The 24,412-nt window shown below is 37.7% G+C and overlaps 2 protein-coding genes across 4 annotated transcripts; both read right to left on the reverse strand.

Annotated features, from left to right (window-relative positions):
• Nucleotides 1–311: 311 nt before the first annotated feature.
• LOC129423574 (phosphatidylinositol-binding clathrin assembly protein) lies at nt 312–24,412 on the reverse strand. 3 transcript variants are annotated; one of them, XM_055179910.2, is made up of 19 exons: nt 24,270–24,412; nt 15,343–15,485; nt 15,025–15,100; nt 14,795–14,897; nt 14,527–14,620; nt 14,255–14,366; nt 11,182–11,288; nt 10,102–10,143; nt 7,996–8,081; nt 7,664–7,697; nt 7,444–7,586; nt 7,016–7,113; nt 5,987–6,103; nt 5,864–5,894; nt 4,648–4,780; nt 4,438–4,461; nt 4,302–4,358; nt 1,158–1,274; nt 312–1,037 (listed from the first exon to the last, which is right to left on the reverse strand). In XM_055179910.2, the coding sequence occupies exons 2-19, from the start codon at nt 15,478–15,480 to the stop codon at nt 1,023–1,025; spliced, it is 1,527 nt and encodes a 508-aa protein (XP_055035885.1). In that variant the 5' UTR covers nt 15,481–15,485; nt 24,270–24,412; the 3' UTR covers nt 312–1,022. The 3 variants fall into 3 exon arrangements, with proteins under 3 accessions (XP_055035885.1, XP_055035882.1, XP_055035883.1); XM_055179907.2 differs by lacking the exon at nt 24,270–24,412 and adding an exon at nt 18,821–19,614; XM_055179908.2 differs by lacking the exons at nt 10,102–10,143; nt 24,270–24,412 and adding an exon at nt 18,821–19,613.
• rab38c (RAB38c, member of RAS oncogene family) lies at nt 19,808–24,104 on the reverse strand. The gene is made up of 3 exons (XM_055179912.2): nt 22,834–24,104; nt 21,978–22,258; nt 19,808–20,850 (listed from the first exon to the last, which is right to left on the reverse strand). The coding sequence occupies exons 1-3, from the start codon at nt 23,024–23,026 to the stop codon at nt 20,683–20,685; spliced, it is 642 nt and encodes a 213-aa protein (XP_055035887.2). The 5' UTR covers nt 23,027–24,104; the 3' UTR covers nt 19,808–20,682.

A 24,412-nucleotide genomic window follows, 5' to 3' on the forward strand; every position in this document is an offset into this window, starting at 1 on the left:
TGGTCAAGCAGGTAGTTGCACCATTCGTTGGACTGCTTAAACTAACAATGTTTTGCTAGCCATGTTGCATACACTGTTCAGGGAAATCAACGTACAGTATGATGTACGACGTATAGTTGTTTTTGCATTATGAGGAGCTACCTTCTACCTTAATCCCGGCCATTTAAAAATATAAATCTAGGATGGGAAAAAATGGGGTAATTTAAATTTTCCTTTACGCTAAAGTGCTATGTTTTGGGGTTGCAATGAAAATGTAATCACAATCTCTTTGTCAGATATATAATAAATCATATAATTTCCATACATAAACATACTGCAGTATTTGACTTTAATCCAAACAGCCATACCTTACCATACCTGAACGAGGCATTACAAGTCATGTAGAAACAAATTGAAGGTGAAAATCCAAAAATGGTGAACATTTCACCTTTTTAAGGTGAAATTGAAAATGTCTGGGAACGAGACAAATGTACGAAAAGTGACCTGTACACATTTCTCCAAAACTCAAGAATTTGGGACGTCGGCCGAATGGGCACAGTCAACATTGACAGTGGTTGATTCAAAACACTATTCAGGCAATGTGCATACAAAACCGTGGCTTGGTTTAGACATTATAAACATTGATTCAAGTGTGCACAATTACAACAATCACTTTTCCAAATGGGGAACGGGGGGCGGGGCTTGACATCATGACAACTTTTCATTCCACTGCAATTCACTGTACATTGTCATTCCATTTGCATCAGCCAGTGACATCATCAAAGAGGGCTGCATAAAAACATTAATCTTGACACTTAAAAATGAAAGGTAACATGTAAAATGACAAGAGGACTGTTGTGATTCTGGATGGAGGGGTATGTTTTACAAACACGCGGGCTACGGGGGTAAAATGCCACATGAACAAATCTTTAGTCTCTTTGAAGCGTTAAAACCATTCCTCATGTCTGCCTTGTCATTTTTGGTTTCGGATTGGTTGATGTTTTTCCTCGGGCGTATGCGTCGGTTTGTCATGCTCCTCAGTGCTACATGAAGTGCATCTGGAAAGAAAAAAGTTAGCGCTGCATTTTTACTGTTATCATGCGAGAAGAGTTAGGTGTAGAAGAACAGTCATAAATCTTAGAATCAGTTACAGTAGAGCCGTCTTGACAAAGAAGTACCTGAGCTCCAGGGATGGGGGTGAAAGGGTTGGTGGTGCGGAGGATGGGCTGGTTATATATCACAGGCTGAGGAGCCATCAAGGGCACTGACCCCATCTGGCCTACAGGAGGAGGAATCTACAAAGAAAAGATTCAGAAAGCATAGCATTAGCACAATATGCATGTTTCTATAGTATACTGGTGGCGGCCGGTGACTTCTTTTTTCAAGGGCGCATGATGCGAAGTTCGTCACAAAATGTATGTTGCCCGTAATGTGTGTGGTTCGTAATTTCAAAATATGTGTTCTGCGCTTTGAGAGATCGTGTGTGCGTCACGTGTCTTTTCAAAATAAGTGCCTGCTGCAGACGCGTCTAAAGGGTTTATGATAAAAGAGATGCTTGTGTTTGCCAGATACTCACATAATCTCGTGCATAATCAGAGTTTACTGTTAAGGGAGTGTCTTGCGTGTATTTTGTGAACGTGAGCGTCTTTAATATCATAAACGGTTTTGACGCGTGTGCAGCAGGCACTTATTTTGACAAAACACATGATGCACATGGTTCGCATGACCCAACAAACACATATTTTGAATTTGCGCCCCTCGGAATAGCAGTCATGATCTGCCACTGGTTACACCAAACTTACATCACAAAAAATTTCTTTGTAGACCCTGGCATATATAGGTAGCTACTGATTACGCGATTCGATGTCACAATGAAATTGAAATTAAAAAACTTTTTTTGGGAATGTTAAAGGTATTTTTTCCCTCGTACTCTTTAATCAAAAAAGCAAATCTCCTCCTCTACTCGAAACAACCTCTCTTTACTTTCGGTCACGAGACATGGCAAGAGGGCGTGGCCCGGGAAAAGATCGTAGCGATTAGCAGTTAGCAACATGACTTAACTTTCAACAATCCAATTAGTTGTTGATGGATAAATTCAAGTCCCACCCTACCTTTTTTCTCATTTCAGAAGCCGTTTCACTCTGATATACAGTACCTCACAACGGAGAAAATAAGACTATCATTACTTTTGTTTCATGGTGACTTTAAGGTTATAAACACATTATTTTCCACATATCATACATTATTATTGCTCCGCTAAGCCGCAGATTTCTGAAACGTGTAGATTTTTACAAAGCTCATTGTTCTAAAAATCATAATGCATTGTGATTGGCCGAATACATCAAGCGTGTGATGGAAATGTTAAGCCCCTGACCATATTTGGAATATTAGCTTCCAAACCAGACTGATCTTATGGAAAGTTGTGTTATAGTCCCGAAAAATTTTATTAATTTATTTGTGTCCATGGCACGAAATTTAGCTTTTTTTGTGCCCTGAGCACGAATGTATTTTTCGTGTCGCTCAGTATGAATTTCTATAAATAGTTTTTCGTGTCCGTGGTATGACTTTATTTTTTGTGTCACTTTATGTATTGTTTTCTCATTGTTTTTTCCTATTTTCGTACCATGATTTAAAAATAGGGGGAAAAAAGAGAAAACAATACATAAAATAAAATGACACGAAAAGAAAATCAACGGACACGAAAAACTATTTATAGAAATTCGGGCTTGATGACACGAAAAATATATTCGTGCTCAAGGCACAAAAGAAAGCTGAATTTCGTCCCATGGACACAAATGAATAAAATTTTTCGTGACTATAACACGACTTGCCGTGAGATCATGTTGTTCCAAACACAGGTCTCCACGACATGTCAGCGGCAGCAACAACAATAAAACAACAAGAATAAAAGTTACCTCTTCTTTCTCTCTGTATACATTTGGGTGGTGTTATGCAAATTTTCCCAAACAGTGACATATATATATGGGAGAGGCGTGTTTGAAAAAGGCATTTTAGGAAGGATGAGCCTTCACCTTTAGAAAGGTTTGAGACTTTTAGTTGGGTTTGAGACTTTAATCCAGGGGTGTCCAATACGTCGATCGCGATCAACCAGTCGATCGCAAAGGCAATGCCGGTAGATCGCACATTTAGTTAACTGCTGCACGCGCGAAATTGGCATTATGGTCTTAAAATACTTGCGTGTTTCACAATTACTCTGTGTTGCTGCGCCTTTCTTCTCAAATGTGTTTTTATAAATCTTATGCCAGGCCGCTGCAACTCAGTCATCTAACTTCCGAAATTCACCAGGATGCGCATTCTTGCCTTCACTGATCCACACGCACGGTGTGTGTGTGCATGAGCGAGCAAACGAGAGAGAGAGAGGGCGAGGCAGCGTAGCTAATTTATATGCTTCTGATACTGTTGTCATTTTATAGTTTGTTTCACTAAAACGCATTGCCGCTATTTTAAGGAATACTCGACATGTACTCAATGATTTTTTTTAACTCCTCAAAAAGAATAGAGTAATGGTAACAGTCCTAAATTCAATGTAGAGGTATAGTCCTAACAAGCATTTAAAGTGTTATAAAAATAATTAACTGTGTTTTTAGCAAGTAGATCTTCTCGGCTCTATCATTTTAAAAGTAGATCGCCACACAAAAAAGTCTGGACACCCCTGCTTTATTCTTTGCGACTTTACGAATTGTATCTTCTATATGCACCAACAGCCTTTAACACTCCAAAGACCAAGGAAAACATAAAATCGCATCATTACGACCCCTTTTCGGCAGCCATGTTACGGCAGCAAAGTCCTTATTACGCCGGAATGAGAGTATAGTTCCTAACCATATCTGACTAGACAATCGCAACTTTTAATTTTCCGTCGGTCTTAGTACACGATGTAACTACAGAAGAGTCAAGTTTTAAATAGGAAAAATATTGAGACTCTTTGGTTATTTTTTGGCACGATGCTAGTGGTCTGGTCAGATTCAATGGATTGTGCTAAGCTATGCTAAAAATGCTAGCGCCAGACCCGGGGATCGGCTGAATGGATTCCAAAACGGTAAGAATCAAATGTTTAACTCTAGGGGAGGTGGAAAATTAGCATATTTAAAAAAAAGTGGAGTGTCCCTTTAAGTAAAGAGGTCACATTTTGAGTATACGTATACGCTATAATTAAATCAACGCAGTTAAACCCAAAAAAACAATGCTTACTATAGGTCACAAAATTACTATGGTTTTGGTAATTAACATGCAAAAAAACATGGTTACTACAAAAAAACATGGTTCATTTTTATAAGGACTCACATTCGAATGACACCTACCATCCCATACATAGGCACTTGAGGGGTTGTCATCGGAAATGCAACTGGAGCTGGTGCCTGAGAAACAAATATTGAAACTGTAGTAAAGAATGCAAATAAGGAGAAATAATAAGCAGGAAGTACAAGCAGGACTTACATAGCCAGTATAAATCATCCCATTCTGTGGCATTTCAAAAAACATGCAGATGAGGGAAAAACACAGACATTACTGACAGCGTTACAAAAACAAAGCTTTCCTAGAACGTGTAATGCACAGAGCTCATTGCTTGGATTTTGAATCCCATTCACATTGTATTCAAACAGTCTGAAATGTCCAAACAGGAGTACAATGAGTCAGTTTACATACCATCTGTGGCATTGGTATGGGAGCAGGAGCCAGATGTGTGTGACTCCAGGGTCCTGTGCCATTCATGGCTTTAGACTGCCAGTGAGAACCGCCAGAAGATTTCTTCTCGAAATGAGTCCACTGCACTTCTGGCCTAAAAACGATGAAGTCTTGCATCAGGCTGTTATAACTGTGATGTCTTTCACAATAATGATGGTTATAAAACACTGTTTACCAGGCTTTTAGTTTTTGACACCCGCACAGACCTATTAGTAAGGTTTAGATATCCCTTTATCAACACAAACCATAAACAATTCCTTTCCCCTGGTTTCACAGACAAGGCTTTTAAAGGATTAGTCCATTTTCTTAAAAGAAATCCAGATAATTTACTCACCACCATGTCATCCAGGGTGTTGATGTCTTTCTTTGTTCAGTCCAGAAGAAATTATGTTTTTTGAGGAAAACATTCCAGGATTTTTCTCATTTTAATGGACTTTAATGGACACCAACACGTAACAGTTTTAAAAAGGAGTTTCAAAGGACTCTAAATGATCCTAAATGAGGCATAAATCTAGCGAAACGATTGTCATTTTTGGCAATACGCTCAGTGTTTACAAGTGTGGAGAAAGAGGGCCATTCCGACATTTTTGTATGTGGAATGATACTAATTATTGTCTTTGTGTCAGTTTATTGTTTAAAATGGTCCGCAAATGTGCGTTTCATAAATGTAACACGTGACCTTTCCACGGCATTACACAATTACGTGAGGTCGTGCTGGCTCATCACACAGCCGGAGGAAGTTGTGGTTTAAAAGTGCATATTTTTTATTTTTCTTGTCAAAAATGACAATCGTTTCGCTAGATAAGACCCTTATGCCTCGTTTGGGATCGTTTAGAGTCCTTTGAAACTGTCATTTTCAACTGCATTAAAAATGTTACGTGTTGGTGTCCATTAAAGTCCATTAAAATGAGAAAAATCCTGGAATGTTTTCCTCAAAAAACATAATTTCTTCTTGACTGAACAAAGAAAGACATCAACATTTAGTTCTAGACTAAAACACGTTTAAGTGGTCTCAAAATAACTTGACGGATGTTAAATACGCCAGTGCCATTGATTTGTCTCAAGATGCACACCAGTAACGTCTTTTCTAAGACGTATGTTTATAAAAGATGCTTAAACAACAGCTTTAGCTAAGCCTTGTCTGTGAAACTAGGCCTTTGTGTGGTTGAAGACTCACTTTTTAGCTGGGGGTCCTCCAAAATGCAAATCTAAAGCAAACAAAACATGCCTTATGAATATTACCTAGATTGAATTGAATGCCATATAGTAACAAAATGAATGTTGTGATAAAACAACTTACTGCCCATTAGATTGGCCAAGGACGAGTCCAGATCATTAGTAAGTAATTTTCCTCCGTTGTAGAGCTGTGTGCCTTGACTCTGGACATGCGAGGAGATTGCGGGCTTCAAAAGTGCGCCTATAGGAAAACCAACCTGGTAGATCAAACAGAACAATTTTGTCAATGATATTTAAGGGGACATTTCACAAGACTTTTTTAAGATGTCAAATAAATCCTTGGTGTCCCCAGAGTACACATGTGTAGTTTTAGCTCAAAATACCATATAGATCATTTATTATAGCATGCTAAAATTGCCACTTTGTATGTGTGAGCAAAAATGTGCCATTTTTGGGTGTGTCCTTTAAAATGCAAATGAGCTGATCTCTGTATTGAATGGCAGTGCCGTGGTTGGATAGTGCAGATTAAGGGGTGGTATTAACTTCTTCTGACATCACAAGGGGATACAAATTTTTCACATGCTTGCAGAGAATTGTTTACCAAAACTAAGTTACTGGGTTGATCTTTTTTACATTCGCTAGGTTGATAGAAGCACTGGGGACCCAATTATAGCACTTAAACATGGAAAAAGTCAGATTTTCATGATATGTCTCCTTTAGAGGTATATTGCGTAATTTCATCAACGCTAACACGCTTTCTGGCATTTCATATAGTATGTGATCTGTAGGTTAAGTGATGCTAAATTGTAAACTCTGTGACTCAACCAGTGATGGCCATTTGGGGAGGGACTTTCTTTCTGTCAAACCAGTGGCAGATGGGGAACTGTTCAGTAAGCTTATTTGAAAATTATTTTTGTACTACTTTTATATTTGGTGACGCTAAAAGCCCAGAAACGACACACTTGACCTTTTAAAGCCATTATTCTCATTATAAAAAGAAAAGACTCACCCGGATGAGACCCAAACGAGTGGAGAATGTGGCAGAAAAAGAGAAAAAGCATTAAAAATATTCTATTAAATTATAAAACATACAATACAACAATAGAAATCTGAATGAAACAGTGCTGCAGTTGGTGGCCTTTGTTTTCGTTACCTCCCCAACTGTTGTTACTGACTGGTAGGGTGTTTGTCTGAGCAGGGGCGCTGGAATTGTGTTGGAGATCAAAATGGTCATTGGCGAAGTTGTGCACACTGTTCAGGATAATAAGATTACAGTTAATCCTAATTTATTGTTTTCATGAATGTTTCCCGAAAGCAACTATGGTCGCAAGTTCTGTCGTTACCAATAAATCTCAAAGGTAACAACAACCAACAATGGTTTTGGGAATCACAGCCCAGTGTTTGGTACGAAATTTGGTACTGCAACTGTGGTAATATTGTCACCTCCTTTATGCTTGCATAAAGTGCTTGCATAAGTTACTTTGGATAAAGGTGCATGCAGAATAAATCCATACAAATACAATGCAGACGCATATTAATGGTCCCCCCCAACAGAGGTATATAAAACAAGTATCTGTGTACCCGTTTGTGATGGGTAGATCGGGTGGACTGGAGAGAAGCTCGGTGGCACCGCTGCTGGTGCAGCTACTGTTGGCACTGCCCACAGACTGCCCACTGGGGGACACTGTTGGGGTCTGCATGCCAATGTCTTTAAGCTGAACAGCCTGCAGAAAACATTTACCATCATCGACTGACAAGATTGACGTTGAATGTTACATGGCACATGAATTAGATCTGTTACCTTTGCAGGCTGTAATCTGTCACCCTCCGCCTCCCTATGAATGTAAATGAGAATGCTTAAATACAATATTAAGTCACATATGCATAAAAACAAATGAATAAATCAATTTCGCTATTTTTGCAAGTTTCAGTATGTATATTATGAGGACCTGTCTCCTAAAGCTTCTATAAGGACCCTTTATTATAGCAAGAACCAGAATCACTATGACAACAGCGGTTAAGTGCACACTGCACAGCAAACCTCAGCCATTTACTGTAATAAAACAAAATCTTTCTTAAAGAGACCCAATAGCAATATTTTTTTTCTATAGCATCGGTTTTATTGAAAAGTACCTGCTGATGGTGGAGGCCTCTTTGTTTTTCTTGCCCTCCAAAGAAGCCAAGTGTTGCTCCAGAGCTTCTAAAAGACTGCTAGGAGCCTGGTGGTCAGGTCAAGAGGGGATGAAACACAGGTTTTAGGCAACAAAATGGTCTAAAGTTGCGTAAAAATCATTATTGCAAGCACACATCTGAACATACTTCTATATATAGGAATTGATGCATAAACATCACATGTATGCTACCATATAAATCTACCTTATTATCTTTCTCACACACATTCATACCTTCACACACACATAAAATCTGCGTAACTAAGGGCCTATTATGAATCTCTGAAAACAAGGGGGGAAAAAAAGAAATAATTCGGAGGATTTAAGCTTAACGCTACACATGCAAAAATTTCTGTGTCCCATGCAAGTTTTTAAACAGACCTGTGGGAGATCACTAAAGGACTTAAATCATGGAAAACAGAAAGCAGACTGACCTACAAGGGGACTTTCTATTCATGCACAGGATATAAAAGCACATAGAGTACTGTACAGATATCAAATGCCACAGCACAACCTGCTACTCTTTGGATTCCACCTGGATTTTTTGGAAAATAATCACTGTTTTCGAGCAGACTTCGTCTAAAAGAATGTCTGCATCAACATTTTGATAGAATTGAAACATTTGGAAGCCAAAGCAGGTTAACTAAATAAAGGCAAACATTGAATGAGACCACGTTTCCGGTATTTTATGCATTTTCGTCTAAAAAACGGCAACGTCGCTTAAATCAAAACGATGGCAGTTCAGTATGCAAGCATGTACGTCTGTTCTTATACAATATTTGCCTTTCAGCCACTAGCTGTGCCTGGTGTGCATGCCAATTTAAAGGAGACAAAATTCATGAATAACAAAAGAACAGATTTCTCAGCTACATAATTGTAAGGCAGACACAATAGAGGGAGATTTTTTTTTTTTACTGAGAAATCTGAAACATATGCAACGAAACAATACACTATTAAAAGAAAAAGATAAACAAGGAAGAGAAGTTTAGACAAGGGTACTACAGGAGTAGAAGTATACAAAAGGCCATGACGAATATCTATCTTCCAGATAAAAACTGCACTTAAAAAGGTGATATTGGCTTAATCAATACTTAATCAGTACTTAAATAACGCAGGCCTTCTGAATACTGCTGCAGCTTAAGAAAACAAGGCACTCCTTCCGATAAAATGTATTGTTGACATGGTTGAAGTACCACTCTGTAGTGTGCCAGCCCAACACCTTCAGGAGTCCCTGTCCAATGTAAATGAAAATGTCAAATATGCTAAATGGTGGCAAACTGAAGGGGGACATTAATGCCCAGCACCCCTCAGCCAGATGGTGTGGAGCAGAATTGCCAAGAGATGCAAACCAGCAGAAACTGGAGGCCTGTATCTAGCATTAATGTTGACTTCAAGAGGGAGGTGCCAGGCAGAATTCAGTCCCCTACTCCAGTTTTGAGGCATTCTTTGAGTTGTGCACATTCACTGTTCTTCCCAAGAAGCTAACCAAGCAGAATACCCTACCGATACAGAGATATATGGCAAAGGTGAGTGCTTACAGGTTAAGAGATGTCTTTGTTTAGTGAGGCCACTTCCACAGCATCGCGATGGGTCGCTGTGGCGAAAGTTCATTGGGCACGAGCACCGTTTAGCCATATATCAATCAGTATAAGAATTACAAGCAATCGAATTTCTCATGGGTATGCCAGTAAGAAATAGTGGCTTGAGGGGCAAGCACTAAGCAGTACTGCAATTGACTTTTGATTACTCAAACGCTAAACTAATACATGTGGTTATAATCAAGGCTATTAGAGATAGCCTAGTCTCTTACAATTCACATAGACTAGCTTTGGTACCCATTTACCTCTGTTGACAACAGAAAATGCAAAACAGCACATCTGATTCCGTGGGAGTGCGCGGGTATGGAGTAAGTTTCTTGAGGCCCCTATCCTAAAAGTCGGATAGATGGGGGGAGGAGGGATGGGGGGGTCAAACAATAAGGGTTGGGGATGGTCTAATGGGGTGAGGCATGAATGAAAGATCAGGATGAAGCCACACGTGAGTAACTGAGATGAAATGTACCACTAACCTGTGAAAGATCTGGGATGTCAACCTGATCAATTCCAACTTGCTGTGACACAAAAGAAAAGGAGGGGAAGGAGAACGGAAAACAAAACGTGAAACCAAACGGTAAAAAGAGAACCGAGGTACGTGGAGAAGGGAGAAAGAAGAATTAAGAAAAGAGCCATTACTCCATGCAGTGTTTATGAGAACTCATAAGAGATTATGGTTTACTGGATGTATACAGACAGACAGACAGACAGACAGACAGTGACGTTCTGTATGTGGTGTGGTGAGTGGCGAGACATTGAAATGTCACTTCATGTGAACAATGATGAAATATTTACATGACTAGGTGAGAAACATCCAAAAGAAACACACAACTAATGTTGACTTTGGAAAAAAGACAAGAAAAACAAATGGCATACAAACATTGTTATACAAATAAAGAAATGTGCTCTTAAAGTCAACTTTAGTCAGTTTTTGGATAGCACTTCACCCTTTTCCTGAAGACTCATTATTCTGCCAAAAAAAGCAAAACGAATAAAAAAATAAAAAAAAGGATGTGCTTAGCATTTTTCCCCCAACATATGCCTCCATACACATTAATATAATGTGCTTTACAGACAAAAGTAAACAGCTAAATTCCAACCAGCACACCGGCACAGTTGTCAAAAATCCTTTTACAGCTCATGAGGATCCCTGTTAAATATTCATCAATAAAGGAGAGCTTTATCTTGAGAGTCTTGGCATAAAATCATTATTCATCCAATAGGCTTCAGCAGGGCCAAATTGACAACTGTGCCCTGTATCCAAACTGCAAAACAAAGATTCAACTCATCGTTTGCACATTAATGTCATTGCAGAAATACATTTTATATCAAAGTGTCATAGCTCTGTTCCTGTTGTCGTTGTTGAGAGGGACAGATAGATAGATAGAAAGACTTTCTGCTAAGGCATGCAGTGCAGGCACCAAAACAGGCAGCATGAGGGGGGACCTTAGATACAGGTTTTTGGACCAAAAGGCAAAAAGGACACTCAGCAGAAAGGATCTGAATAAGATGAGCCCAACCAACCCATGCATAGATTAGATCTAGAGACGCTTTACCTCCGCCACCTTGAGAAACTCAGAGAGCTTGGTCATCCTGATAAGAAACCTCTTGTATATTTCCAGCGCCTCTTTGCATTGATTCTTCTTCATATTAAAATATTTCTCTTTGAAGTGAAGAAAAAGGTCAATGCAGCAAATGCAAGTAACATTTCTCTTTGAAGTAATCAAGATCGTTTTAATTTATCATTTTTCCTTTAAAATATTCATTTCCTGCAAGCGATTTTAGGCACATACAGTGGGGTCCAAAAAACAGAAAATAAAAAGTTTTAAATGTGACCCAGCCTGTGAAAACCTAGCTATTTTTTTAAGTCAGATTTACTGCTTTTCTACAAAAAATCATCTTACATAGAACATTCTGTAAAAACATGTTTAATATTGATCGAGTAAGATCATGTGAAATCAAACTTTGATGCCTGAATTTCATAGACAGGGTAAAATATTTCTTAAGGGCCGTTCAGACTATGGACAGTTACTCTAACTAGTTTTAAAGGTGCCGTAGAATGTTAAACTGTATTTATCTAAGCATAAATGAGTAATAAGAGCTCTGTAAATGGTAGTGACATATTGTGAGCTTCAAACACGATTGTTTGCTGGAAAACAGGCCTATCTCAACATAACACCAATATTAAATTACACATTAAATTAAGTACAATATTTAATGGCTAAAAACAAAGTTGTTACTGCTGAGTTAGCGCTACATGCTAATTAATTCTAGATGCTAGCATTTAAGCTGAAGTTCCACTATTGATTTTACAGTTACATTTTGCAGGTACGCTGTAAAAACAATCTGTAGAAATTGCAGCTGGGTTGCCGGTAACTTACTGTAGATTTAGATTTATGTTATTTACTGGCAACATTTTGTTCAAAGTTAAATGAACATTAAAGGAACAGTATGTAAGAAATTTATATCAATTAATCATAAAATGGCCCTGATATGTCACTAGACATTAAGAAATCATTTTCATTTCAAATACTTATATCACTGATAACAGTGGTCCGGCTAGGATATTGTCATTTAAAAAGTGGAGTTGCAGCTTGTCATGTTTAGTATTGGCCACCAGTTATGTGATTGCAGTACCAGTTTGGCCACAATCCTACATACTGTTCCTTTAAACATTTACAAGTCTTTGTCCTTACAGAGTAAAACTAAAAAAACAGCATCAAGAGATGTAAAACTGTCTCTGGATAGTTTAAGCCACACACCTTATATTTAGATATCAGGGAACAATTTAACATATTATTTCAGTGCATTCTTTGGCACCTTTAAAAATCTTTCTAAGTTAAAGAAAATTGTTGAATTGACACCACAACTATAACAATAAACATACATTAAACAATATCATTGGGATCACTTTCGAAGCAATTTTTTAATCTACAACATTGGCTACACTGATAGATAAGATCATAGATTACTGAATGCAGCGTGCTGAAGACATCTGTTGGTTATAGTTGAGCGAATGCAAACAGAAGAGCATATTTACATGTTTAATGACAAGTAAACAATTGCAAAAGTTTTTATCAAAGGAAATCTAGAGTAATTCATGCCATTAAAGGGGACATTTCACAAGACTTTTTAAAGATGTAAAATAAATCTTTGGTGTCCTCAGAGTATGTATATGAAGTTCTAGCTCAAAATATCATAATTTTTTATAGCATGTTAAAACTGTCACTTTGTAGGCACTTTGTGAGCAAAAATGTGCTGTTTTGGTGTGTCCTTTAAATACAAATGAGCAGATCTCTGCACTAAATGGCAGTGCAGTGGCTGGATAGTGTAGAAAAGGGGCGGTATTATCCCCTTCTGACATCACAATGGGTGCCAGATTTCAAAAGTTACTGAGTTGTTCCTATTCACATTTTCTAGGTTACTAGAAGCACTGATGACCCAATTATAGCACTTAAACATGGATAAAGTCAGATTTTCATGATATGTCCCCTTTAAGGGTAGATGATTTGCTAGAATACTGCAGCGTGCAGTATAGTAGTAGTTATCATTATATTTAATGTTATCGTTAAAGTGTGAACGGCCCTTTAGTAACTAATCTTATTACACGGCTCATTGGAATGCTTGATTCTGATTGGCCAGTCGCTACATTTGCAGGTTTGTTATTCCCAGATAACAACCGCTCAAAACTAGTAACACACGATAACCCGGACGCTGCAAATCACTTCAACACTTTAAAAATACAATAATTAAATATAAATAACATATATGACGTTATATTTAAAAATGCTTAAACTAAATAGCGTGTTTATGACATTTGAATGTCTTGTCTTATCTTAAAACCAAAAGTAAACGGGTTTTCCTCACGGAGGGTCTGCATTCGTTAAAAATGAGCAAATAAAATATTCCAAATCAATATTTAATGCTCCTTACCTTACTTATAGCTGTGTAATAAGCATGATAATGTACAGGAAGCCAGTTTTTATCACAAAATAAGTCCCTTTCTGCGGTAACAACCAGCTGCCTATACATTATCCCTTACATAAAAGCATGCCTAAGATAATAGAAATTATATTAGAATAATATTAGAAAAAAAAGCATTTTGCAAGTTTTTGGACCCCTTTACACAAATATTCACACAGAAACCTAGTATTCAGATAGATAAAAAATATATACAGTACCGTGCAACAGTCTAAGGCCACCATGTTACCATTAGATTTAGATTTAGGGTATAACTTCCCTTCCACTTGAGGAATAGCAGGCAGCTGCAGGATCTCTTAAAGCTAAATGAAATTAAATCGTAATTTCTAATCAAATGACTTCAGGACTTCATTCTCCTCAAAAAAGCTCAAGATGTGTTTCGTGCCAAGAGAGGTCACACTAAATACTGACTGATGCCTGAAGAAGACATTTAGTTCTGAAAATTGTTTTGTTTTTGATTTTGTGTACATATTTCCTGTATTTTCTGTTTGTATCTTAAAAAAGAGTGAAAATAAATATGGATGGACATTAAAACTTTGCTAAAACAACAAAGCTGGTGATGGTGGCCTAAGACTTTTGCACAGTACTGTATGAAATGCTAAAAATGTATAAAATTACAGAAAATACAAGAAATAAAGATAATTTTACCTAGCAGATTAATGACACCCTCATTATAAGCAGCAAATATGCGAATGGAGTCTTTAAAGAGCAGCGTGAAGGCACAATTGATCACCCCATTGGTCAGTTCACTTGAAGTGGCCTACAAGAAATACAAAGTACCAACAAAACATGAACTTGTAATTATTTAACAAATAAAATCAATGTAGACAATGCATATGGACCTGCTTATTGGTTGATGATTTATATCTAGGTATTCATACAATTCACTATTACTACAGTCAGAAATAGGTTTTCTGTACCTCAAAGTCCAAAAGGGCATCGAGCTGATTCTGAATTATAGGGAGAGTCTTCATCAGCTTGTCTACGGTCATGGTTCGCATCACTCCATCAGTCCTAAACAGAGCATATGGATGGCAGGAGGTTAAACATAGCTGAAACAAAAAGGTGCGATCACAGCTTTACCCTTTCAGAAACTGCATTAAAACACTGCAGTTCATTCGGCGGTAATGTGTGCTATTCGACTCGTTTGACTCATTGTGAAATATTTCCCCAGAGCGAATGCCTCACCCCCTCTTCATCTTGGTGAAATCAACCGCAACGAGTCTGTAGGACAGGGCTCTCTCATTCAGATACCTGCTGTATCGTCTAATGTAGATGGACATATCGTAACCTGGAAAAGATGTTTGATAAGATTAAGAGTTGGAGACTGTATTCAGCTTTATTCAATAAACGCTGCATAAATCTGCAGAGGAAAGTTACAATAAAAATGTACCGTATAAACTTGAAGGTTTACCTACCTTGTAATGCTCCTTTATCTACGAAATTATTCAAATTAAAGAGTGTGCTTCTTGATGCAAGGTACTGGATGAACCTCTGTTTGATAGGAAATGTAAAAGCGGCGTTATCACAATGTAAACTGAACGGAATAAATATACTTTGAACGATTAACACATGAAAGAAATATTGCACTGTATTTCACAGCTACCCAAAGACATGATTTTGATTGTACGTGTCAGACATCTCACAGAACAGTTCTAGCAAGTACTCTCATATTGATTTTGTGACACTGCCGAGTCCCCACCGAAAAACACCAACAACAAGACAACAGACCGTACCTCATTGCCGTACATCATAAGGTGGTGTGTAGTAATGAGAGCCTTAAAGACCACCACCCAGCTCTGATTTGCTGTTCTCTCAAACAACGTATCGGCCAAGTGAGGTATATTCACGTTCAGCTCATTGGTGCAGTGCATTAAATCTGGTAAAGATAAAAAACAGACCAGAAACAAAGACACATGATTCAGGATAATAATGTGATTCCAAAGGTCAAAAAAACCTGTGTAATATAAATAAACAAATATACAAACTAAATGGCTGAATCTTCTTTAAAGGTGCCAAAAAATGCATTGAATTATGTTAAATTGTTTTTTGATATTTACATAGACGGTAACTTTATTAAGTGCAAATTCTAGAAACGTTTTAACATTTCCATTTACAACCCTAGCATTTGTCATTTGAATGAAATGGTCTATTTTTGCCCTATTTGGAAGGTTCATGAATAATAATGTTGAGCTTTGTTCTGATTGGTTCTGCTCTGAGGCTCATGCAAATAGTTCACATTAGTAAACATGTTGGGGTGTACATCTCGACTGATACATTACAGTCGGTGTTATGTTGAGATTGGCCTGTTTTCCAGCAGTTTTTTGCATGCACGAGGTTTACATAAGAAGGAAACAAACGCGTTTTAGGCTCACGTTATGCCTCATTACCATTTACAAATCTCTTATTATTAAAGGATTAGTCCATTTTATTAAAAACATCCAGACAATCCACCCACCACCAGGTCATCCAAAATGTTGATGTCTTTCTTTGTTCAGTCGAGAAGAAATTATGTTTTTTGAGGAAAACATTTCACGATTTTTCTCGTTTTGATGGACTTTGATGGAGCCCAACACTTAACAGTTTAGAGTTTAAAATTGCAGTTTCTAAACGATCTCAAACGAGGCATAAGGGTCTTATCTAGCGAAAACGATTGTCATTTTTGGCAAGAAAAATAAAAAATATGACCTTTTAAACCACAACTTCTCATCTTCCGCCAGCGCGACCTCACGTAATTGCGTAATGACGTCGAAAGGTCACGTGTTACATATATAAAAACGCACATTTGCGTACCATTTTAAACAAAAAACTGACACAAAAACATTAATTATTATCATTCGACATACAACATCTGAACGGTTCTCTTTCTTCACACTTGTAAACACTGGGGCGTATTTTCGATATGTCATCTGTGACCTCTCGATGTGAAGACGTATTATGTGAGGTCGCGCTGGTGCGTTACACGACTGGAGGAAGACAAGAAGCTGTGGTTTAAAAGTGCATATTTTTTATTTTTCTTGCCAAAAATGACAATCGTTTCGCTAGATGAGACCCTTATGCCTCGTTTGAGATTGTTTAGAGTCTTTTGAAACCGCAATTTTAAACAACATTAAAACTTTTAAGTGTTGGGGTCCATTAAAGTCCATTAAAAGTAGAAAAATCCTGGAATGTCTTCCTCAAAAAACATAATTTCTTCTGGACTGAACAAAGAAAGACATCAACATTTTGGATAACATGGTGGTGAGTAAATTATCTGGATTTTTTTAAGAAAACGGACTAATCCTTTATAGGAGTAAATACAGTTTTTTAATATATGGCACCTTTAAATGAACAGGTTTGGCTATTACAACCACACTTCATCTAGATACTATAGATATTATATCTAGGAATATACAGTACTGTGCAAAAGTCTTGGGGCACCATGCCAGAATTAAATTTGTTGTTTTTTTTGTATCTTAATAAAACAGATTGAAAAATAAATATGGATGGACATTAACTTCTAAAACAAGTCTGGTGGTGGTGGCCTAAGACTTTTGCACAATACTGTATATTTTGGTAAATCTTCATATTAGTTAATTAACAAAGCATGAAAAAAAATCCTACAAAATGTACAGAAATTGTATACATTGTTATCTATTTAAATTGTCCATAATTGCATTGAATCAAACCGTCAATAGGTTGTTCCAATAATAATGTTCCACTATTATTACACAATGACACTTTTCGATATTTTATAATGATAATGGTCTGCTATCTAACATGACATTGCATGAATAGCGGTTAAACAAAAGTTCCACTTGATTTCTCTCTAATTAACTGATAATAAAACATGTATCAGTGAATTCTAGCGCATATTCACAGAACACCTGCTACCTTTATTACTTTGAATGAGCCAGGCAGTTTATTAGATCTGCAGGCTGCTTTCTTTATGTCCTCCACAGGACATCTGCTCTAGACTCATTAACTGACAGCTTAATTGATAACCAGTTCCATTAATCAACTATGCTTAGTTATTATTTGTGAATTAAAGGAAAACTCATTTTGCCGTGTAAATGAAAGTACGGCAAGTCTTTTGTTATTCCAAAGGCTGTTTTCCATATTTAGACATTCTCTTCAGGGATGCCCTTTACATCAAACTCCCAATCCAACTTTAAATCATGCAAAATATCGACAAAACCTATCATCATGCCAGGACCGGTGATGGTGTTTAGACAGGGGGTGGAAGAAAGAAGATTTCGGAATTGAATGACTTTTGATTAAATCCATCTTTTTCATTGTGACTCATATCTAAAAGAGTCATCTGGATGGTTCAGTTCCTATAAATGCAATCGTATAATTACCACAATATGATCCTTAACCTGCATGCGTTTTAAAAATTAAGATCCAAACATACTTTAAGTAACAACAAATTTAACAAATACAACATCATGCCAATAAAAATAAATGCATAGATCTACAAATAGGTTTTGAGATAAGGATGCCAATGCAGGTTAAGGTGATGGTGAGGGATTCAATGTGAAACACCGTAGATACAAACCTATCCACTGCATTGATGCTGTTGTCACCTTCAGTGACTCACAGGGTACCAAACAGTACAGTACAAGTCAACAGTAAGAAAACAACATTAGAAGCTATCGTATATGCCTGTGATATTACAAGGGATTGTTCATTATGCTATGCCCTTGACATTGTATGTTTCCTTCAAATAAATCAGCTATGTAATGGTTTATACAGGTTCCACATCTCCATATGTTCGAGACGGAAAATCACAATAATGCACACAATAATAAAACCGCAATAGTTATAAAATCTCTTGTGCGCAGTGTTTAGGTTGTATAAAATACGACTGATTTGAATGCATTTAAAAAAAAACAAAGCGGTCAAGTGTAGGACTGAGGTCGCTGCCGTATGTAAATATGCAAATTTGTCAGCGTGTCAATCACGCATTGTAATTTGCATTCACGCGCGCAGCATTCATGTCCGTGTGGGACCGTAAAGTAACCACGGTGACCTTCAGTTAATTGATGAAATGAACTCTATAATGGCTGTCCAGAAATAATCTACTATTATCATTAAATGTCCCCGATTGGGTTGTAAATAGCAACGAAATAAAAAGAGCAGTAAGGAAACGTAAATGCTCAAAGACAACCGTGCGCAAAGCATGATGCATAATGAAGCGGGTGACATATCGCGGCGCGTTCTGCGTTAACCTACAATCAAGGTGCTTCTTCTTGGGCGCGCTGACTTCGTGCGTCGTGGCCTTGCACACGGCTTTGCTGATGGCAGATCCGGTCATGCTGTGCTGAGCTGCGGCGATCCGGTCCGTGATGGACTGTCCCGACATATTACGATCGTCTTTCACACAGATCTGTTCACTGCAGGGGTGTGGGGGAGCCCTGCTCCGTGGGTTTGGTCGGTCTTGCGGAGAGCGCTACCCTGATGCGATCCGGACACGGGCGAGGATGCTCTGACATTCAGCGATCACTCACGGATAACTGCGCGCTGGTGGCAATCTCAAATCGCGGTTTATCGATGCAATTTTCGTTATTTGCTCACGCCTGCCGCTTTTAATACGCGCAAAAAGGACACTTTGTTACGCGCACCCTCCGGTGTTGCCGGTTAACCATGTAATTGCTGTTTGAATGAAACGAACAAGGATCCCTATGAAGAAAAATTTAACAAAGCCGTTTCTTTAAAATACAGCGTCGATGTTAAATCTAGCAGCGGTAAATTTCGCCCTGGTTCATTGCATGCGCGTAGTCGGTGCATAACGGAATTTGATCGCGAGCATCATTCTCAAATTCCTTCAGCCTCCTCTCGCGATGTTTCAATCAATACGCCACTGACGACAATAAATATCGTGCAAATATCAAACGGCACGGTCCTAAATGTTAAAATTCAGCGTCTCGTCGATGACATCTTGGATGAAGCAACAATTCCAGTTTTCTATAGTTAACAGTCGGACGCTCCGCGCAAAATGGCAGTATGTGAATCAGGTGACTGGAGAGAGGGGGAGATTGGCCTGTCTCTGAATATCTGGGGTGGGCACCTTAAGGTGGAATTTGCGCACTGCTTTAAAACCCCCTGTACATATACAAGAATGCATCAGACGGCCATTTCATAGTCTTTAATGGTGTACCTTGCTTATTTTCAATGCACAGATCAGATATTGCGCGTGATCACAATAACACAGACCTTAAATAGAGAAGAGAAATACTGCGTTTTATTTGGAATGCAAGATGTAGTATTTAGTTACAGTTGTGCATCACACTAAATATAAAGCCAGTTACTGTGTTCACATAATAGATTTTAATCTTACACTTTTAAATATAAAGATTATTTTTCAGGATGTATGGTTTCATAAAACATTAACATTGCATCAAAGGTTCTTTGTAGTGGATAAAGGTTTTACAGCCTATAAAATGTATAAAAATGGTTCTTTAATGCAAGAACCTTTGACTAAAATGTTCTTTAGAGCAGTGGTTCTCAAACGGGGGCCACGGGATGGTACCGGGGGGCCCCAGTTTTATGAGATTTTATAAAATACATTAATTTATCATGAATTCAACCAACAGCACTACTTTGAATAATTTTATATGTTTTGTTTAGTTAAAATGTTACATTTTAGAACAAATTTGTCATAAATTTTCTTTGGGAGGGGGGCGCGAAGAAATGCACTGTACACAAGGGGGGCCGCACGCTAAAAAGTTTGAGAACCACTGCTTTAGAGAACCAAAAGTGGTTCTTCTATGGCATCTCGCAAAGAATCCATTAGCACCTTCATTTTTAAAGAGCGTTTTAACTGAATCAGCACCAGTTTTGATAAATATTTAACATTTGCATTGACCACCTGCTTTAAGGCTGTTACAAAACATACAAAACAGTAAGAAATGCATCAGACCACGTAATTGTGCTTGAATGCAATTGCAGTGTGCACATGTAAACAACACACAGCTATACTGTGTATCACATAATATTATTGTGCAGCATAAATGTAGTTTAATTTCTTGTCAATCAAACACAAATTGTACTGTTTGTGGCTTAAAGTCCTTAAATACACAATCAACTCCATGTATTCAAAATTTAGAGCACATCTCGCACCCAGGTCGGACCCGTTCTTTAGTGTTATTGTTGTAGCCAGGGAGGGCCACCACATCTGGGTCTGTGTCGCTGATGATGTTCTGCTCCTGGGCTAAAATTTGCTCCACCAGACATTTAGCTGCTGCCTCAATGTTTGTGTTCTCCTTGAAACAAATAAATAAATAATGTGGGTAAGACAAACATGTTATTACTAACATTACATATGTATATGCATGCAGAATTTTTCATATTAATCGTAACACATATTTTGGTCAGTCCACATATATGACCCTTCCTATGCAGGCTAAAGTCTGATTTTGAGATTATGTGAATCAAAGTTTAATTTAAAAAATTGATGTCACTTAAGTTTTAATTGTTTTACTCTGTCAATATTAAATACATCAAGGTTATATTTTCACAAAAAAGTATGTAGGATGATTTCATGTAGAAAACAGTAAATCACAAAGAAATTACTTTGGCTGGGTTTTCACAGGCAGGGTCACATATGTGACAGTACAATGGAAAAGTTGTAAACATTTTATCTAACTTAAATGCAAATAAAAATCATTTAATACATTGAAAATCAAAAATTCCCCATGCAGTGGTGTGCTAGAATTGTGTTTGCTTTAAAAAAATATCTGAGTTAACAGCACAGCATGAAGTTATTAAGAGCAATGCACAGTTAAGTGTCCAGACAGTAGGGTGTTATGCCATTTTACTAACAACCCCCTTTTAGCACCATCTACCTTATGCACACAATTCCCTTTTCACATCTCTGTGTAAGTAATTAAAGTGTGACTTGATGGTAAATATAAGCCTTCTTGCTAATGAGCACAATGCATTCTTGCTGTATTTGTTGGTGTTAAATGCAAATACACACAACTACAAAAGTGAGTTATGCACCTGTGAAAAAAACACTTTAGCTTTTAAAGAACCTATAGCTCTAAAACGCAGAACCTTTGGTCACATACAAAATAAGAAATGGGAACAGTTAGCAACGACACAAGTAAGGACCAAATCTCTGAATACAAGGTGGACAGGGATTAAATTTCTAATTTGGGCTGTTCGTCACACAAACCTATCATATGGCTTGAAAGGATTTTGGAAAAGCACACAAGTTGTACTGACTACATTTCTAATACGTTTAAGGTGTTTGCTGTGTGTTTCAGAGCTCTCCAGCACAAGGCCATAATCGCTCATATGGTGGAATTGATGCTCGACTAAACCATTAAAGATCCTATCCGCATAGTTATTCACTTATCCTGGGCTCAATCCAGTGAAATTTCCTCACCTTAGCAGAGGTCTCGAACCAACTCACAAATCCATTCTCTTTGCAGAAAGTATCAAGCTTTGGGATCTGGGCACGCAGTCCCTCACGTGACTGGTCGGACTTGTTGGCTAGAAGAACGGCTGGGACGGGCTTGCCATTGCTGAGGGTGACCTTTACATCAAGGTCATCTTTCCATTTCAGCACTGCTTCAAATGTGGAGGCTCTGGTCACGTCAAATACTATGAGAGCTCCCACGGCCTCCCGATAGTAAATTCGTGTCATGTTCCCATAGCGCTCCTGTCCTAACAAACGTGGAATGACAAATAACACATACATATTACATATCCCAAGCAACTTACAGTGCATTCAAGCTATACAGTTTTCTAATCAACATGCGTGTTCCCTGGGGATCAAACCCATTATGTTTGTGTTGCTAGCACAATGCTCTACCAAGTGAATGCATGCATTTTTAAATCTATGAGTGTTTTTGCATCAATAATAAATGCTATGAGAACGTACAGTAAAGTACGGTTCTGCACGAGGGAGAGGGGAGGGGTGGATTATTGGTCCTACTTCAAACTCTCATGTGACTTTAACACGAGTATGAGACCAGTTGAGATTAAGACGCACATTCCTTCACGTTCTCTAAACTATAGAGACAAATCTGTTGTCTATTTAAAATAATTAACGATGTATAAACCACCAACACTTTAATATTTGCTGTTTTAAAGTTAAGTAATGTTTTTGTTCTTAGGAATATTTGTTGGCTGAAGTGTCATGTAAATGTAATTGCATCTTGTAAAGTTTTGTAAAAAGTTAATAAAAACATCAGGTGGGTGAAATGCTATTTTTAAATAGATTCCAATAGATAACTTACCTGCTATGTCCCATAGCTGAAGCCGGATCACAGTCTGGTCATCCCACTGCAGGACTTTAAGAGCAAAATCCACACCAATAGTTGCGCGATAATGTTGCGAAAATATCTGATGCACGTATCGTTTGATTATTGACGTTTTGCCAACTCCGAGGTCTCCGATCACGAGAACTTTGAACAAATGCTCTTTCTGCATGACTTACCTTAACAAAATAAAATATCGCCCGGACCGTAAACACACAATGACCTACTTTTAAGTTTCCTACATTTGTTTTATGAATATAGTTCACGAGACGTTCATAATAGTTTATATAAGCTACGACACTATGACTTTGTCCAAATCACAACAGTCATGCCTCGAGCTACTTATTAAATATACTGACACAAATACACGAACTTTCTCTTCCCATTTAATTCCAAATATAGAAACAAATCAAACGCCAGGGGGAATATATCTTCTTTCAAAAGAAAATTAATAGCCTACAACTAATCTGATTTGTTAGTTTTTCGTCAAGAAACAAGCTGGTAAAAGCCACGGATGGATTGGGCTTCCCTCTTCAGTGATATTCAGATACTTCAGTCAAACCCTAAAGTGATGGGAACTAACGCCACACCCCTTTCCTCACGGTATCGACGAGCGTGTGAAATAGCCTAAATATAAGGTGTTCGCTTTTACACAAGAAAAGTTGTAGGCTACTGTAAAATTATAAACTGTGGTAAATTATAGTTCACTGTAGTAGTAATTATTATACTTACTGATGTATATATTCTTTAATAGTGAATAGTAATTACTGTAGCCTACTTTAATATATGGTTAGTTAGTTTCAAAAACATTATAGTATACAAATACAAAACAATACGATTAATATTAATTATTAAAATATAATACGACCTAATTAATAACTGTAATAAAAAATATATACTAATAAATATTTCACTATTTCCCCTGCATTGTTGGGTGGCTGCGCAGACGGCTGCGCAGTATGACATCATATTATCGCGGGAGCAATTCCACAACTTTTGATTTTGAAAGTTCTCGCGGCACTTCAATGTCATACGTCGACACATACGTGATTAGGTGTTTGAAATCATCACACCAAACATTTTCTGCTAGAGAAAACAAGCAGTTTGTGCAACTGGAATTCTGATTGTAGCTAGCTAGATATAAACATAAAGCACTTTTGATAACTTCTCTATGTGTGTTCACCTACAAACATTCTGTAAGAATATGTGCGCCTTATTAAATTTCAGGATCAGAAATCCGTCTATTAGACTATTAAATTAAAATTTATTGAGATTGTCCACAAAATCTGGAAGCAGGCACGAAGGGCCAGAGGAAGCAACACCGAACAGAAGGCGAAATGCACAACATACCCCCACTCGACTCAGCCGGATGGACACCAACTCAATCTTATATTTTCACGTTAAGTGAATTTTACCTCTGATGAGAATCAATGGCCAGGCCCAGGCTCAGTCAGTTGTGGGAATGCCATCAGTATCACGCCCCCCGGAAGTATCAAATCCTGCGAATGGGGGAGGAGAAATTTGCCACAACAGTGTTTTATCAAAGATTATAGAGAGT

Source organism: Misgurnus anguillicaudatus, chromosome 9, assembly GCF_027580225.2.
Source record: "Misgurnus anguillicaudatus chromosome 9, ASM2758022v2, whole genome shotgun sequence".
In the NCBI taxonomy this organism is placed as follows: Eukaryota; Metazoa; Chordata; class Actinopteri; order Cypriniformes; family Cobitidae; genus Misgurnus; species Misgurnus anguillicaudatus.